This window comes from Coffea arabica, chromosome 10e, assembly GCF_036785885.1.
Source record: "Coffea arabica cultivar ET-39 chromosome 10e, Coffea Arabica ET-39 HiFi, whole genome shotgun sequence".
Lineage (NCBI taxonomy): Eukaryota > Viridiplantae > Streptophyta > Magnoliopsida > Gentianales > Rubiaceae > Coffea > Coffea arabica.
Window position 1 is genome coordinate 2,737,814 of NC_092328.1, and position 17,321 is coordinate 2,755,134.

At 37.6% G+C, this 17,321-nt stretch overlaps 2 protein-coding genes across 2 annotated transcripts; both read right to left on the reverse strand.

The window, feature by feature from the left end:
- Positions 1-764: 764 nt before the first annotated feature.
- Positions 765-2,823, reverse strand: LOC113712365 (strychnine-10-hydroxylase-like). The gene is made up of 2 exons (XM_027235759.2): positions 1,632-2,823; positions 765-1,496 (listed from the first exon to the last, which is right to left on the reverse strand). Exons 1-2 carry the CDS (start codon positions 2,583-2,585, stop codon positions 870-872), a joined length of 1,581 nt encoding a protein of 526 aa, XP_027091560.1. The 5' UTR covers positions 2,586-2,823; the 3' UTR covers positions 765-869.
- Positions 2,824-5,395: 2,572 nt separating this feature from the next.
- On the reverse strand, positions 5,396-9,268 carry LOC113712366 (probable transcription factor KAN4). Its single transcript, XM_027235760.2, has 6 exons — positions 8,199-9,268; positions 7,874-7,950; positions 7,573-7,621; positions 7,176-7,350; positions 5,827-5,923; positions 5,396-5,689 (listed from the first exon to the last, which is right to left on the reverse strand). The coding sequence occupies exons 1-6, from the start codon at positions 8,659-8,661 to the stop codon at positions 5,495-5,497; spliced, it is 1,056 nt and encodes a 351-aa protein (XP_027091561.1). The 5' UTR covers positions 8,662-9,268; the 3' UTR covers positions 5,396-5,494.
- Positions 9,269-17,321: the final 8,053 nt, after the last annotated feature.

The window sequence follows — 17,321 nt, forward strand, 5'->3', positions numbered from 1 at the left end:
AATAAATTTTATTAGTAAGTGCGAGATCAAGTTTTTAAAGTGGGGGGAAAAAGCAAACATGTGAGCCTAAACGTTTTGCCTCGAGAGACAATGATACAGCCTTGACACAGCCTTGATCCTCGAGAGACGGTAATACATGTGTTGTTACCTTTGCAGCCTTGTCTCCATGTTGATAACATCTCAATGAATTTTCTTAACTTGGGTGGCACCGTATATTTGTCCCTGGTGACAAGTCACATGAAGATCTGTTCAGCCATATGTCAAGAATCAGATGTGAAGATCTAGAAGAAAACTTAAACTACCAGGACTTTGATGGATATCACCTCTTATTTGATGTACGATGTACCTTATCTAGACAATTAGAGGTTGCTGAGTATTTTTTTTCATAGATTAGAAGATGAAGTTGGCAGTCAGCCGTGTCCTTCAGGACCAAACTGATGGATCAAGGCTGTGTCAGGAAATGCATGGGAATTGAGGCGAGTGGTGGGCAGCTGTGGCCTGTGAGAGGACCCCTTTCTTCTGCCATAGTTTTGGTACTAATACTAGAGGACTAACCTTCACAAAAAGAACCGTTTAAAAATACTGGCGCTGCTGTTTACTTTGACTGTCATCTTTTTTCACTAATCTAAAACAACTCAAGAAATGGATCAAAATGATGTAGTTTTGATTCATACTATATCACTGTTAAGCATGTATATTCTGTTTTAAGTACTCTTCCCTGCCATTTAGGACAAGTAAGAAATATCTCAATGCAAAACATCTCATAGACAGAATATATTTTGTTGCAATTCATTTGTATTATTCAGGTCCTCAATAAACATTTCTACGATTGCTTTTGCTATTAAATACTAGATCCTTTCCAAACTGAGTTACGAGTAAAGGTGAGGAGGCAGGCGTGGAGCAACAAGGAGTTGGAGCGGAGTGGCTTTGATGTTTGTCAATCCGGCGCTCTCAGTCATATCAACCGGTTCATTAGAAGGAGTTGAGAGGTCAAAAGCATGGAGCAAATTGGCCAAGACTAGGTGTAACATCTGAAGCCCCAAATTAATCCCAGGGCAAATTCTTCTACCAGCCCCAAATGGGATCAATTCGAAATGATAACCTTTCACATCAATATGCTTATGTGTGGTGAGGAACCTCTCCGGCCTGAACTCCAACGGACCATCATGCCATACGTTAGGATCCCTCTGGATTTTCCACATGTTCAGGATTACTCTTGTGCCTTTTGGAATATGATAGCCACCTATAATACAGTCTTCACTCAATTCTCTGGTGCCCCCCAGTGGCCCGGGTGGATATAGTCGTAGCGTTTCTTTGATGATCGCTTGGAGGTAGACCAAATTACTAATATCTGATTCTGTAACCCGCCTCTCCTTGCCGACGTGCAGGTCTAGTTCTTCTTGAGCCTTCTTCAAGACTCGAGGGTTGTTCATTATCAAAGACAGCGTCCATGTTAGCATCACTACAGTGGTATCACTCCCACCAGAAATCAAACCCTGTCAAGTCCAAAAGACAGCAAAATTTTGAACTTACTTGCAGTTTTCTTTAAACTAACGTATTCTAGATATTGATCAGCTGTAAAGAAACAAATTGAGAATAAGAAAAATTAAAAGTATATATACTGGACTTACTACGCAAGTAGCTTTGGTGATAGTATCAGCATCGTAACCAGCAGAAAAATCTGCACCTTCTGTGAGTGAGAGCATGACGTCCATGAAGTCCTGATGATCACTAGTGGCCTCGCCCGAATGTTTCTTTCGACGATGTTCTTTCAACCATCCGTCGGCTAGTCGGTCCACCTCTTGAGCATTTACTTTCATTTTCCTCTCGTACCCTCCCCAGTCCAACCATCTTAGATAAGGAACAGAGTCCGCCAGTACAAACAGCCCAGTTAAATAAAAGAATTCCCTCATCACCTTTTGGCACACCTTTGCTTCTTTCTCCTCGCTAACGTCTGCTGCCCCAAAGAACCTTTTCCCCACAACCATCCTAAGGATCACGTTTAGAGTCAAGTCCGCAAACCACTGCTTCATTTCCACCAGAACAGGGCCTGAAGAAGAATTCCAGAGATTGTAAAGATCTTTGGTGGAAAGGTCAGTCTCAGAAATCCTGACGTGCTTGAGGAGCTCAAGGCGTTTAGTGGAGAGTAGTTCGATGGAGATTACCTTACGCATCTCACGCCAATAATCACCGTAAGGAGCGAATCCAAAACTGGCATAGTCATAACTTAGGAGTTCGCTTGCCAAAGAATTCGGACGTGATGCTGTAGCCAAGTCATGGGTGGTGAATATCTCCTTTGCTAGTTCCCAGCTGCTTACAACCAGGTTTTTATGCACTCCTAGCCTGATAGTGAAGGCTGGTCCATATTTCTCGGCCAGGGCTGCCAAGGTTATGTGGGGAAGCCTTTCTGGACCTCTTCCTAAGAGGTGAAGGTGGCCAATAATAGGCCATGCACCGCCTGCTTCTGGTGGCACTGAACCATGTTTTTTGGCATCTTTGTTGAAGAAAAAGTAGACAAGGAAGAAGGAGAAAGCAAGCAGTCCAACTGCAGCAGCATTGAGGTGCTGGAAAGACCATTCCATCATGCCTCCTAGCACAAGATTCAGAAACAGCTTTCTGGGGACGTAGGATTAATTTGTTGGGCCGATTAGGCGCTTAATTCATTTATAAATGTTGAATTAGCAGAGTGTATGGAAAGATTTCTTTTATCAAGACAATTCCCACGTTGTCCCTTTACTGTGATGTAGTATTTTATAGTGGAGTCATTTCGTCAAAAGTTTAAGGAATTTAGTCTGAGCAGAGTTAGCCTGGGAGAGTGATGAGATGTCACGAGGCACTTATTTATTTATTCATTTATCTTGGGTAACAATTTATCTGTTGGAATCAAAAGGCAGTGGAAAATAGATAATATTATTGAAAACCAAGTGTAAGATTGCATGCTGCTAGCTAGTAGTCAAGGTTGGAATTCGGATGCATCTGTATTTGGTCTAATCTTGTCTTGCGGCTTTAATTATGCCTCAATTTTTACAACCTTGACGGGAAGCAAATTACTACTGCCTCTGTCCCAACACTGACAGTTTTGATTTTTTTTTTTTCAAATAATTTAAAAAAGATTAGTTAGCTTTATTGAGAACATAAAGCTAGATTACTGGAGTGGAACATGACTAATTAATTTTACATTAAATAAATTAAATTATACCCTATAATAATTTATATGAAATAAGAAATTTTTGAAAAATTACAAGCTAATTATAATTTTTAATTAAAAAATAGACTATAATTTGAAATAAATAAAAACAACTCTATTAAAGCGGGACAAAGGGAATAGTTTAGAGCTAAGAGGCCATAATTACTCATCATCATAAAAATCGCGCGTAGAGTCCTTAAACCTTCTCGTATTTTCGTTTCTTGATTAATCAATTACAAGGCAGGCCCATCGCCATACTTGATGACAGCTAAAAATCCTCGTATTTTCTTTGAATTAATTTTTTCTACATTGACAATGTATACACTATCAATATTGGATGACATGTAATTATGTAAAATTTAAATTTAAAATTCAAGTTCTGCATACATATCATGAATCTAACGATGATAGTGTATACGGCGTCAGAGTTTACGTTCTTTAACAGGTAAAGAAGGGTTTAACAAATCGGGATGCTCTCAATAAGTAGAACTTTTTTCCCCTTGTTTTTTCAACGCAAAACAAGACAGAACTTGCAGAGGCATCATCATTGACTCGCTGTCACTCTTGATTTTGGTCTACAATTTACAAACGAAACGAAACCAGACCATAATGCCTGATTAGTTAATTGTAACTTTTACACGGGTCATCTATCTAGTAGGTGGAATTCGGAGTAACCCCAAATCGGTGCTAATGGTGGTGTTTCACTTCCCCTCATTTTCAGCTGGCCATGGAATTGATATTCAAAACTGATGGCTTGACTTCTGAGTTCGGACTTGCAATCAGCAACAGAGTATGTGTGGACTGCTGAGTTCTCTTGTGTCGTGTAGTAGCAGCAGCAGCATCGTGTCAAGAGAGCCCTCACAATCTTAGACTAGGACTACTTGATGCTACTGTCGTATTACGGTCATAGGATAGCCCCATGGCGAAGTCCAGAAGTACATGGGAGGTTGTGTCATTGTGTGTGGAATTTTGTCACGGAATGGGCCAAACTACGCTTTTAAGGAACCTTGAGACCGCAAAAACTGGGCTTTCTTCTGTCAACTTAACAAGTTTGAAGGGATGACAAAGTCAAGAGCCTAGCATGGGAATATGAACTGCTACAGAAAGATTATAGTGAAAATTGTAAGCCTGGAGCTTATCCAGAGAACCCAGCACCAGCAGAGAGCTCTCATTGTCACCTCGTTTGGGCAAATTAGGAAGAAACAGTGGGATTCCAAGCTGCAACACCAGCGCAGGGAAGGAAGTCCGTGCGCCGACCGCCACCTAGCGAAGATGAGTGTTCACCAACAGTTGGGGGAGACTGGTCTTCTTAGGTTATAGCGGTCAAAGATTACATTGGAAAAAAATTTGTCCGAAGGGTCAAATATAATTTCACCATGGACTAAAGTTCGGAGCCCAAAATTATGCAAATAATGTACCAAATCTGCAGCACCATGGACTTACAAAAACTCTATCCAAAACTATACTATCCCTTCCAAACAATGTCATTCATTCTTTCTTTTTTAAGCGCTATGCATCTTTATTGTTGTTCATTTCATAATAATATAATTCGACTTGAATTCAACTTCATATGAGTCAATTCAATCGTGGAACGCGAAGTTTATAGTACATTTTAATAACCTCAAAAACCGAAAACTTTTGTAGGCAGATTTTGGAAATATATTTTTTTGAACACATTTTTTAATCACTTTTTTTTATTCCATATATATTGAATCGCTGAACTTTTCATTTCTATCTAGACTTTAGAACTTCTATTTCTATCTCTGAACTTTTATTTCTGAAGGAAAGTTGACACTATCTGTTGACCATTTTATTTTACTTGATGAAAATGTAGAAGAAATATGTTAGGTCAAATGCGATGAGGCTACTGTTTTCCGGATCAATGTAACAAGGTTTACGCTCACTAATGCAATTGTAGCATCACACTCTTCCTTCACCTTTGGGTCTGAAAAAAACCAAAATTAAAAATCCTGTTATGCACCTTAAACTTTCAAATTAAGAAATTTAGGCAAGTGGGCAAGGAAATTTCGACCGTAAATTCCCAAGGGCATGGAATTTATTTTGTGGTGGTGGGAGAAATTTTTCCAACATAAGAGATAAACTACCTATATATTTGTCTATCTGATCAATACTGCAAAAAACGTTCATCTACTAGTTTTCTCATTGCTTTTTTTTTGCCCCCTAGGAATTACCTGTTGCTTCCAGACAAAATCGAAAGATCGGCACATAAAAATGCCTTTCGTCCTAGAAGATATTGATGATGATACTTCCAGATTAATAAATGTTTCCAGTTGTAGCTTTCAGGTTTCAACATTTGAGATTAATGGTCAAGTCAGTAGTATTATTTGCGTCGTGGTCCAGTTGCCAGCTTGACCTCCCGAGGGTGAACTCAAGATTGAGCAGCATGTCGGAAGATGCCAACATTGACCTATTTGTACTATTACTATCTAACTTCTTCTCCATCTTCCCGGACATATGGTGGAGTGAATCAATTCCGGCACCCTAAGACAAGTCCAATCAAAGAGGAGGAACAATGTGTTAGAATTAATACTACTTATATAACTCTTAAAGAATTAGAAAAAAAAAATATGTGAGCCTAAACTTTTTGCCTCGAGAGACGGTAATGCATGTGTAGTTACCTTTGTGTCCTTGTCTCCATGTTGATAACATCTCAATGAATTTTCTTGACTTGGGTGGCACCATATATTTGTCCTTGGTGGTAACTCACATGAAGGTCTGTTCAGCCATATGTCAAGAATCAGATGTGAAGATCTTGAAGAAAACTTAAAATAGCAGGAATTTGATGGATGGTTGAACACAACTCATGATCTTTTACCACTAGGCATGTCCATTTTCCAATATCGGACAACAGTAGAAATAAAACTTTTAGGATAACTTTTTTATATTCTATCCTGTCATACTATCAGTGTACATTTTTTTTTATAGACGTAGATTTAGATCATGTCACATAATATAAATTTAAATTTGAAATTCAAATCATGCACATATGTTATATATCCAAAACTGTTTAGTGGAAAAAAAAAAATTCACTACACTGTCATTATATAAAAAGTTAATCCAAACTTTTAATCCATGTAAAATGCTATTTTCTTCATTTCTGCAGTACAATTCTTTGCTGGCAAATTTCCTGATAGTAAATAATTACTTTGAATGATCATATCTGCGATTCTTTCATAATTAGTCTGTATGAAAGAGTCCAACTAATCAAGTCGAGCCAATAGCGAAAGACTTCAACACTAGAAGCTAATAAGTAAACTAGTTTGCTAATGACTCGATTTCAAACTTCCTGCCGCATGCACGGTACGCTAATTGGCACCGGAGTCTTGAACTGAAATGTTGTATTTTGGAATCCTTTTCCTACACAAATAGCATCGAGGTTTGAACCGACTACCTGACCTTTTAGAGTGCCTTGAAATCCGTACGTGGACCATCTAAATCCTTAAAGTCTAAAGGTACGGTACAATACAATTGTAGTAGCATCAGATAATAATGCAACGGAGGATTCCAATATCCTGTAGGATATGGCTAGCATAATAACTCAGAACCCTGCTCCATTTGTTTGTTTATTGAATTTTCTCTTTTGGAAAGGACCGATGAATTGCTACCTTGCTCATTTGAAACTATTATTCCTACCAAAAAGAGAAGAAAAAAAAGTTGATTCCTTGCATTGCTAAATACAGCATCAGAAGAAACAAACACAGGAGTATGTTGGACCCGAAAAAGCCCCAAAGGCAAGGCATCTGTTTTAGTGTGTGACTCTGTGTAAAAGAGTGCCTGCATTCTAGCCCTGATGATTAGATTCCTTTCATGTGTGACCAAAAATCTTTCAAATGTTAATCATTTGTTTGAGGAATATGCTTTATGTAGCTTGTCAATTGAAAAAGTTGGAGGAGTACTATAAAAAACAAAAATGGAAAGACAGAATTGCTGCAGATTCTTCAGATGCACTAACTCACTGCTCACTCACCTCTGAGCATTGTGTAGTGTTGTTGGTAGTGATGGTGATGATGATGGTAGTGAAATATTGATTGAATTTGCAGAAGGGTTGGAACCGGCCTTCTCACAAGACAGTTCCACGCCTGCTTCAAGGCTCTCAACTTCAGCCATCCCTGTCCTTTGGCTCAAAACCACGTCTGTCTGCCCTGCAAAACACACAATCATAGAGCCATTGCGTTAGCTTTATCAGACAAATAGCAAATAATTCACATGTACTCCAACTCTATTAATTGGTCCATACCAAACTAGACTCATATTGTATTCTAAGTTTAAAAAATAAAAAGAAAAATCCTCAAGTTCGATCAAAAACAAAAATCAAGATGGAAATGAAGAAAAACTGGGGTCCTTGAGGCAAAAAATCCAATTACCTATTGGTCCTGCTGCGCCTTTGTCAGTGCTCTTTACTGTTCTATACATCTGCATGAACATCCACAGAAAAAAAGATAAAAAAAAAAGAAAAAGAAAATCACATTGGTAAGATTACTCTCGATTCTCAAGATGCTTTTTTGTCCTAACCGTGTGTACTAGTCCACCACAACCCACTCACACACATTCATATCGCTAATACTAAGACATCAGAAGAGTACAGAAGCAAACAATAAAATCAAAAGGAAGAATAAATGTTCCTCTTGCTTTCAAACAATACAAGATTGAGCACAGTAATCCCACCTGCAAATGACTCTTGACATGAGCTAGGGTTAGATCCTTGACGTTCATCAACTCCAGCACTGATTTTGGTGTAGCTCCTGGCGAAAAAATTATTGTCAGTACATCTAATTAGAACAAAAAAAAGAAAAAAACTTCTCTTGAACACAGAGGTTATTGCAAATCAACGGCCTTTAATTCTCGTATTAGCATGAGAGGTCGATCAGTACTGTTACTATTTGTCTCGCGACTTCTTCCTTCCTAGCCTTCCTCTTTAAGAAAATTTAAACTAAAGCAAAAGGGCAGTAGCAAGAAATCTGTCAGTATAGTATTTTGTTGCAAAACGTACTTTCATGGCCACCGAGGAGCTGAACTGCGTGAACAAAATGAGCATGAAGAGTTGAAGTCCATCGCATTCGAGGAGCTCTAACGCTTCTTTTAAGCCCATTTATCATTCTTGAATTTCTCTTGAAGTCACGTCCGTATATTTGAGGTTGATAATGGTGGTACGCTTGGAAATTTCTCGGAGGTTGGAGGGGAAGAGGATTGGAAACAGCCATGTCGAACCCTAGACTCAAAGTTGGATCGACAGAAGGATAACTTAAACTCCTTTCTGGATCAAACCCACCATTTTCATGGCTTAAATCGCTTCCGCAGCTTCCGGAATCAGTGGTCGAGCTACGGTCACTAGGATAAGAACTTTTCACCATCAATCCAATCTCGTATCCTACTTCTTTGATATCATAATTCCTCAAGGATGGTGGACTGATTTGTAAAGAAAGATCAGGGAAACTAGAGCCTGTATTCCTCATGGAGTCCGTGCTAGTAAGCAGATTTGAAGTGTAAAAATTAAGAAGACGATGGGGCAGGACAAGCTTGGAACTTGGAGAAAGATCAAAAAGCAGGCGAATGAGAGTTGTGATTATATCATGATGAGTGGCTCATGATTATCTTGACTGTCTAGGGAGTCGAAGGAAAGGAGAAAGGAGAAACTACTCAAACTAGCTAGGCTTTTTTAGGAAGTGACTTAAGAGTGTTCGATACTTGTGAATAATAAAAGAAAATGCGTAGAGAATTGAAGGGATTGCTAGGACTACTGTCTATCTACTACCTCTAGACTCTAGTCAGAAAATTGGGATCTTTTTATGTATTTCGGGAGCATGTGTGGATGAAAGGAAGGTACCAAGGAAAAGTTGTTGGAAAGGGTAAGAATGTGCATTTAAGGATGCAGTGGCACCGGATAAACCTCAAGGGACGGGTAGCTTTTACCTTATCACTTGCTAACGAGGATGGGAAAAGGGGTTACCGAGAAATGTAATTATAACGGTGGGTTCAGGGTTCTGAACAGGGAATGCTTGGAAGTCGAGAAAACAAAAGGGCTGGTCAGTTGGGAGAAGGAAATGGAGGGCTTAAGGAGAATGGGGTGGAGGATTGGACTGTCCAATGGAATATTAGAACGGGATTGAATACCCGCCTGTCTCACTGATGATGGATTGTGACTCATTTAATTCCAATCTCTTTTTGTTTTTTTATGGGACTATGCTGTTTTGTTTTAGGGTTCTTACGTTTTCCCCTGACCTTAGAATATTCCTAATCCTAAGTGTTTTTTCACGAAAGAGGCTTCCGGGGGAGCAGCAGGGCGAAATATCCATATTTAAAGCTTCTTTTTACTTTCCACTCCTACACTTATTAATTAGTCCCCAGTCCTGACGCCCCTCCATAATGCATATATATCTTGCACTCCTGTCGGCTAGCTTCACTTGTGTAGCCTCAAACATGGTGTTTTACATGTTCATCTAACCTTTATTTTTTGCCTAGCCATAGTCCAAAAAATTGTTGCCAGCCTAGCTATTTGTTGACCATATTGGTAGTTGTGGAAACCCTTGGGTCATTTCATTGAAATCGTATAGATCAAGTTAACACTATTCTGGTTTTGTCTCTCTATTTCTTTGGATAGGAAAAAAGTTTCGATGGATTTGTTCTCAATCAATAATGCATGCTTTCAGGGTCACAGGTTACTTAAAGGAGTTTTTTCCGATCCTATATCAAATACAGTCCTCATATCAACAATAAAATTCGAACAAACGACCCTTTTATTCTTTGGAGACATTTTACTTTTCTTTTAATCAGAGAGATACATAATTAGCTAGTTATGAGGGTTGGAGTACTATTTTAATCTTGGAGCCGGAGATTTTGGATCCGTTCACTTAGACATAAGTTGCAAAAACTCCAAAGACCAATTATTTCCATGGCAATATTATGGACGTGGAAATCTAGAATCACCAAAAGTGTACCACCTTTTTGGCTTTCTCTCGCGCATATTATCTCCTTTTTTAAGGTCAAAAGGCTCCGCTTAACATATATACTATTTCAATCTCAGAGACAATATCAGCTCCAAAATTCAACCTTTTGGCCTTTGGGATTTTGCTCTCTTTCCAAAAGAAAACTGTTGAAAATGTACAAGTACAGATTAAAGAGTCTAGACAATAGATGAGATGAGAATGGATCGATGTCAGAGAGCATGGCTTGAACCTTCGGCGACACGAGGCCACAGACTCACATGTTGCTGAATCTGGCCCAGCTCCTTCAAGTTCCAGACCACCATGCAGCGCGCTAGCTGGCTTCTTAATTTCCTGTTCTATTCCTAATGCAATTTATGACACTTTTTTTAGTTGCATGTATTTGATCCACAGTTTGTTATACGGATAATGGATTAATCTAATGCAGCACACTAGCAACAAGCAGATCGTTTCGAACCCTAGATACAGTGATATAGTGACGGAGCCACACGCAATTGCATGCCTCTCAACCTTTGACGAGAGAAAAAAAAAAAAAAAAAATCAGTCGATCCCTAAGCTCGGAAAGTTTAGCAATTTCTAACGTCAACAACTAAAAAATTGATAATCATTGCCAGAATTTTAGGTTGACTACTTAAAGTTAATTCTGGAAGACATTTCAAAAATAAATTCTTTAGATATTTCTATTTCACGCACATTAGTATCAACTTGAAAGCACATTAGACTTAGAAAAGAGGCATGATTAACGTAGACATTCTTTGGTTAATTTTAACTATGCTATATATCACTACATTTTTGTATGTTGTCGGATGATTGATCCCTTTAACTCTCGAGTTTTGGCTCCGCTGCTAAATATACTCCCAGCAATCTATATATTTCTGGTGTGTAAACCAGATATTTTCATTGGTCAAAGTGCAATCATAAATCTAATGCCGTGGGGTGGACCAGTGGCAAACATCAAGCTTATTAGTAATTCTTTAAGAGGACTATAATTTAAGTTCTTCATTTTTTTTTTCTTCGAATCCTACAATCTCAAATGAACTAAAAGAATGTGTTTATAACCATGATCACAAAAAATGAACAAATGATCTAATTCCCAAGCCAAAATTAGCTAGTTTGCATAAATATACAAGTCGATGTGGTCAAATTTAGTGCATATGTATAGTTCTTTTTGTCTGCCAAAAGGGAAAAAAATGGTGATATAAACAAGCTTTTTTATTCACTATTCATGTCTATCTACTATTAACTTGAAGTACATAAATTGATCACCCGGTAGCATAGTATTAAATAACAGGCTCAAACAAAGAAAAAGAAAAGGTACTAGTAACTAGCAAGTAAGTGGGAGATTCTCGAAGATTGAAGGAGTGGAGTGGGAGTAGTTGTGATTTTTGGTCCACGCTCAGAAAGAGAAAATACTCTAAAACCAACTGCTAGTATTTGTCTATTCCAGCAATTTGTCCCAACACCAATATTCCCGCTCCGTGTCCAAATATTCCCGGGTCAGGTCCACCTCCACCACCCTGTCGAGCCCGGGCCAAATTCCTCGGCGTCAACATGGTTCCTGTCACGTGAGCGACCTTGTCCAGGCGATCGATATAGGTTCATTCTTTATCCTCTTCGCTTGTTATATTATTTTTTACCATGTTCCTACATACATTCATTAATTCACCACTAAATTAATTAATACTAGTACTAATTCTTGCATCTAATCTACTCTTAGCACCTCCCTATTTAATAATTTTTCATTCCCTAGATGGGTATTTAATAATTTTTTGTTAATACTTTCCAAAGCCACGGTCAGCGCCAGATCCGCTCTAGATTCTCCGGGAAGTGCAAAATATTCAGCCTCATTCTACTTCAAAATTTAATTCGTTATATAATAATAAATAAATAAATATCCACTTTGCTCTTTAATTTCCTCTTTTGCGATCGTGTGTGTGTGTGTGTGTGTTGGATTGTGGAATGTTAAGATCTCGATCGGCTGACGATGATGATAATAATAATCACAGTATCTGGTCAACATGTCTCTCCATGCATGGCTGGCTTTTCGCTGTTTTCAAATGTTTGTGATGTGCTTTTGCTTAATATTCCATCTATGTGATATTCCTTGTGCTTGTCCTTATCGTCCCATCTCAATTCTCATCTCCCCTGACCGTCCAACCATTTCCCTTTATTTTATGGTAAATATGCCCGTCCACAACTTTTGTTTTATTCTTGGTTCTGCTCCTTTAGGACAACAAGTTGTTGTCAAAATTTTTAACGAGGTCAATCGGTTAGTACGATTGAATTTGAAACATGGAACTTGAGCAAGCTCCAGTCAATGTAAAAATTGACAGTAAAAAATGGTCAAAACTGGGTCATGAAGAATGAGCAAGAATCGACCGAATTCCAGATGAACGAAATATGTTTTCCTTCTCTCCTTTTCTTTTGATTTGGAGAAAGTTGCAACCTGCATCGATCATCTTTTGTTGCATTTCCTTTCCTTTTGTTAATTGTATGCCTTTTCCATCAATGCATTAGCTTCTCCAATATACGTTTTTGAGTTGGTATTGATATGAAAATATCCATTATCTAATGGTGGTAAATAAACCGAATTTCTCAAAGAAGTTGCTAATCATGGTCATAGCTACATGTCTCTAGTCTACCAATGTATTACACCTGGCCTTTATGTTGCTCTACTCAATTGAGAATCGAGGAAACCAATTTCAAATTCAAATAATGGTGTGAATTCTTCATACAATTTCTTCATCTTTGGACACTTTTTTCGTGGCAACTGTTGACAGTTTTCAAGAATTAATGCGAAAGATGTAACGATTACAAAAAAAAGCGTAAATTAATTTTTAACCGGATGATTAGTTAATGTAGAGAGATGATGGTTAATTTTTGTTGTCATGGTTGAAGAAGTAAAGTCTATATGTGTGTGTGTGTGTGTGTGTGTGTGTGTACAAGTAAAATCTATGGACGTTCGATTTACTCTCCAGTTGACTGGATTTAGTGTTGGTTCGAAGCGTTGACATCATGGCTCAAAGATGAAACAGCTAACAAATGACTACAAGAAGATGAAGATGATTTCATGCATGCTGGAACTCTTTTTGAAGAACTGCATCTTGTATTATTGCTTAACGTTTCTGGGTGATCAAACCTTTGTTAGACATGCCAAAAAGAAAGTTACTATATATATATATATAGACTAGTTTTTCAATGTAGTATTCACTTCCAAGATTACATTTGTTTATTTTAGCCTCACTGGCTACTCTCCATCTAGTGCTAAGACGGTTATGGGGTTCAAGTAGTACTCCAGGGACCGGATCCAGCCATGCATTAGTCTTCTTCGGCAGTGGCCAGAGCGGATAAGCATTGACAAAAAAAAAACTGCCAAATTAAGGAAATTGAGAAGAAGTTAAACCGTGGAGTCGTTCAAATTTGTTCTTGTTTTCTTTTTAAATAACAGTAATATATGGAACCCAATTTTTTATAGCTCGTGAACGGAAGCATTTTTGTGTGCATATGGGAACTAACAGAATTTTTTTTTTTTTAAAAATTACTCCTATACATATTTTTTTGACAAAAATTGTGAAAGGGCAAAACTTTTTGTTTTTTTTTTTTTCCTTTTTGTGAGCTTTGTTTGAATTGCAATTTTTGGATTTTTTTGTAGAAAAATTACTGTAGCGATTTGATATATATGAGATAAAAAGATGATTGAAAAATATGTTCACGAAGAAAAACGTAGCAATTTCTCAATCGCGCAATTTTTAAAATACCTCACAAGGAGTAAAAGCAACTTTCTTTCAATCTTGAAGGTGCTCTCATACATGATAGTACCTAATTTTCTTGGCCGTCATTTCCTAGTTTACAAGAATCAATCTACCACCTACCTCCTCCTAGGTGCTTTGTATATTTCTTTCTTTAAGCTTAAGCAAGACTTCAAAATGAAGAGATTTTTACAGCCTAACCATGATCTATCACTAATGAAAGTAGCAGTGAATTAATAAAGGTGGACTTCACAACTAGCGGGACGGTCATAAGTCGATGATGCATTAACGGATTTAATACTCAAATCTTGCCTTAGACAGGTGTGCAATTACAGCTATAATGGTCAGAAGAATATTAGTTTGTTCTTAGGAATTCGCAATAGGAAGGATACAGACATATATGTTGCTTTGAAGTTTGAATTAATGTAAGCTTCTTCTTTCTTCTCCTTGAGTACGGTACACAAGAGAATTGAAGACAAAAAAGAAAGAAAGGAATCACCGGAATCAACGCCGTTTCGACTGACGAGAGCCATGAGCCGCGACATTACATCACACATTTACATGGGAGACTAAACAAATTACTATTAGGGCTGGGCGCGGGCGCGGGCGCGACGTCGTTCTTCCCATGCAGCATTCTGGGTACTAATCTTTCAGTCTTATCTTCTTAATTAGCCCCAACACTGCCGTTTGTCTTTACATATATGTTTCCAAGTGCAACTAAACCCCCGGCTGAAAATAATATACTATGATTCTTGGGTGCAAAAACATGGTGGTCAAAAACACATTGTAAGTAACATGGTAAAATGCTTTCATTGCAATAATTGAGAACCTAAAATTGGGGGGACTTCATTGATATCGATGGGAGACATCGTGATAGCTGCATCTTCCCACTAACTAAAGCCAGCCAGGGCTAGCTAACTTCTTCATCTTAAAAACTTGGAAGAGTCTCAATACTATTGACTATTCAAAAGTTAATTAATGTTACCATTTTTCTCCAACCTCATGAATCAATAAATTTAGATCCATGTAGCTTAATGATCATCTCAATATTTTGATCCATTATCTAACACCAAGTTTTTCTTTTTGGGTTATTATTCGGACAAATGTCATTTAATTTGGCCGATTAGCTGAACAAAGCCCTCGACTTGATCTTTACCTTACCCTTTTGTCGTGTTTTTGTATAAGAAAATGTCTAAAGTTCTTTAAAATAAAGCGAAACTCAAAATCCCACTCCTATATATCCTGTTAGAGAAATTTTTTTTTTTTAAAAAAAAAAAAAAGGAGAGAGAAGGTGTAATTCAAAGAAAAGAAAAAAAAGAGCAACGAGCTTGACCATTAGACTACTTCCAATTTCTGAGAAAAATAATTTTAACCCTTTAACTAATCTTCTTGTCGGTCGGGGAAAGAGTACAATATGATATTTTCTCTCTGATTCTGATTGGACTAACCGGAACTGTAAAACATGAATATTTCATCGCTCGGCTGTAAGTGCTAAACAACACCGGCTCAATGGCCAAATTGTTAAGACTAGTACAGAATTGAGATGCTGGGGAACAGATCTAGAACATTGTCATTTTCAGCGACTAGAGCTGTGGTTTTCCAATTAGAAGCATCGTACGTGTTAAAAATCTCATCCAAACAACCGAAATGCGAAAAGTGGTGTCTAAGTTATCCTGGTTTTGGTGCAAAGAAGTTGCGATATATATCACCCATCATTCCAGATAAACCCGGCATCCTGTGGCCTGCGCTAATGACAAGAGAAGCAGAAGAAACCATATATAGGGATTCTTGTAGGGCTGCAAACGAATCGGACCGCTCGCGAACGGCTCGAGTCGAGCTCAAAATATTAAGCTCGTTAGCTCGCAAGCCGAGTATATATATATAATATTTTTTATTTTTTTTATTTTAAGTCTATATATATTTTTATTTTAAGTCTATATATATTTTAATAGTAAAATTACATATATATTCTTAATATTTTATTATTTATTAAGAAAAAAATTATTTTATTTATTTTTTTAAAAATAAAATAATTATTTTTTATTTTTTTCAAGCTCGAGTTCGAACTTGGTAAAATTTAATCGAGACTCGGCTCGATTAGTCTAAATCTCGACTCGTTTGCAGCCCTAGATTCTTGGCAGGTTTAGTTGTCACTTATCTCATTTTCTAGAAGTCGAAGAAACAACAGTAATCCTCGTGTGCTACGCAAGATTTGAAGCCATACTTGTCCATAAACCCCACCAACCAGCCCATCAAATCAAGAGGAAAACACAAAGGAATGTCGAGTTAGCACTCGAAGTCCAAATCACAGAAATAATGATGCACTCGTTGAAAGCGGAAATTTGTGGCTAAGGAATAATATTTGATGCTTGGTGTAGGATTTGCCTGTCTTCCACCTGTGCCATATTGTCCTGACATCCAAGTAACTCGAACTGAAGGTGGACTATATCTATATGGTTGAGCTTGATCTCGAGAAGGAAAAAGAAAAAAGAGAGAATAAAGTAGGGGACCTCCGTATCTCCAACATGGTTTCCCTGTGCGTAAACCTATCTACAAATATAAACGATATATTCTCATAATGATGAGAGATGGTATTATTTTTTAATCCTAATAAGAACTCTTATTTTCTCATCAATCGCCTGAGTGCTTTTTTGAAAATTACGTACTATTTTTAATAATTAATTACTTTTCTAAATCTATTGTACGTTGTTATTCTATCTCCCCCTGTTCCTGAAATCTCCATATTCCTACATTTTTGGTATCTCCACCCATTTTGCTCGGAGAAAAAAAATAAAGCTTTCGAACCAAACAAAATAGTCAGTCTACTGTAGTACTTTCTTATCTCAGTTAATAAAATAAATATTTGGTCTGAAGAAACAAATAGTCTGCTACTTTCGACCTCCCAATCTCTGCCGCGCCATAAGTGCGTGTGATCTTCTTGAAAGTAAACAAACCGTGGAAGGTTCTTTATTCTTTTCTTTTTTCAAGTACTGAAGTCTAAAAGTCGAATCAGGTACAACGTAGACAAGATAAGAAGGGTGGAAGGTGCCTTTTGCTGCAGCAGCGCATTAGTTTCCCTTGCATGCCCTGCCCTGCCATGCTAGTATATATATATATACATATGAGCTAGCTCAATCAATAGGGAGTTCTTTGACGTAGATTGACACTCATGACTAACAACCTCACCAAAAGGTTGGGACCAACTCCTGCACATTTTAATGCACACCATGTGCTTCAATAGTTTCTGTTGAACTGGAAATTACTAGTAGATTCAAGTAAGGTCATACGTACTAAAACAGAAATTGCCAGAACTATTTACTGAAAAACTTCTTGACGACCACATTTTAACCAACCAAATTACTGCATCAGTATTTTTTTTTGGATTTGTTCTCTTTTCACTGCTATTCCTAATTGTTAAGTATG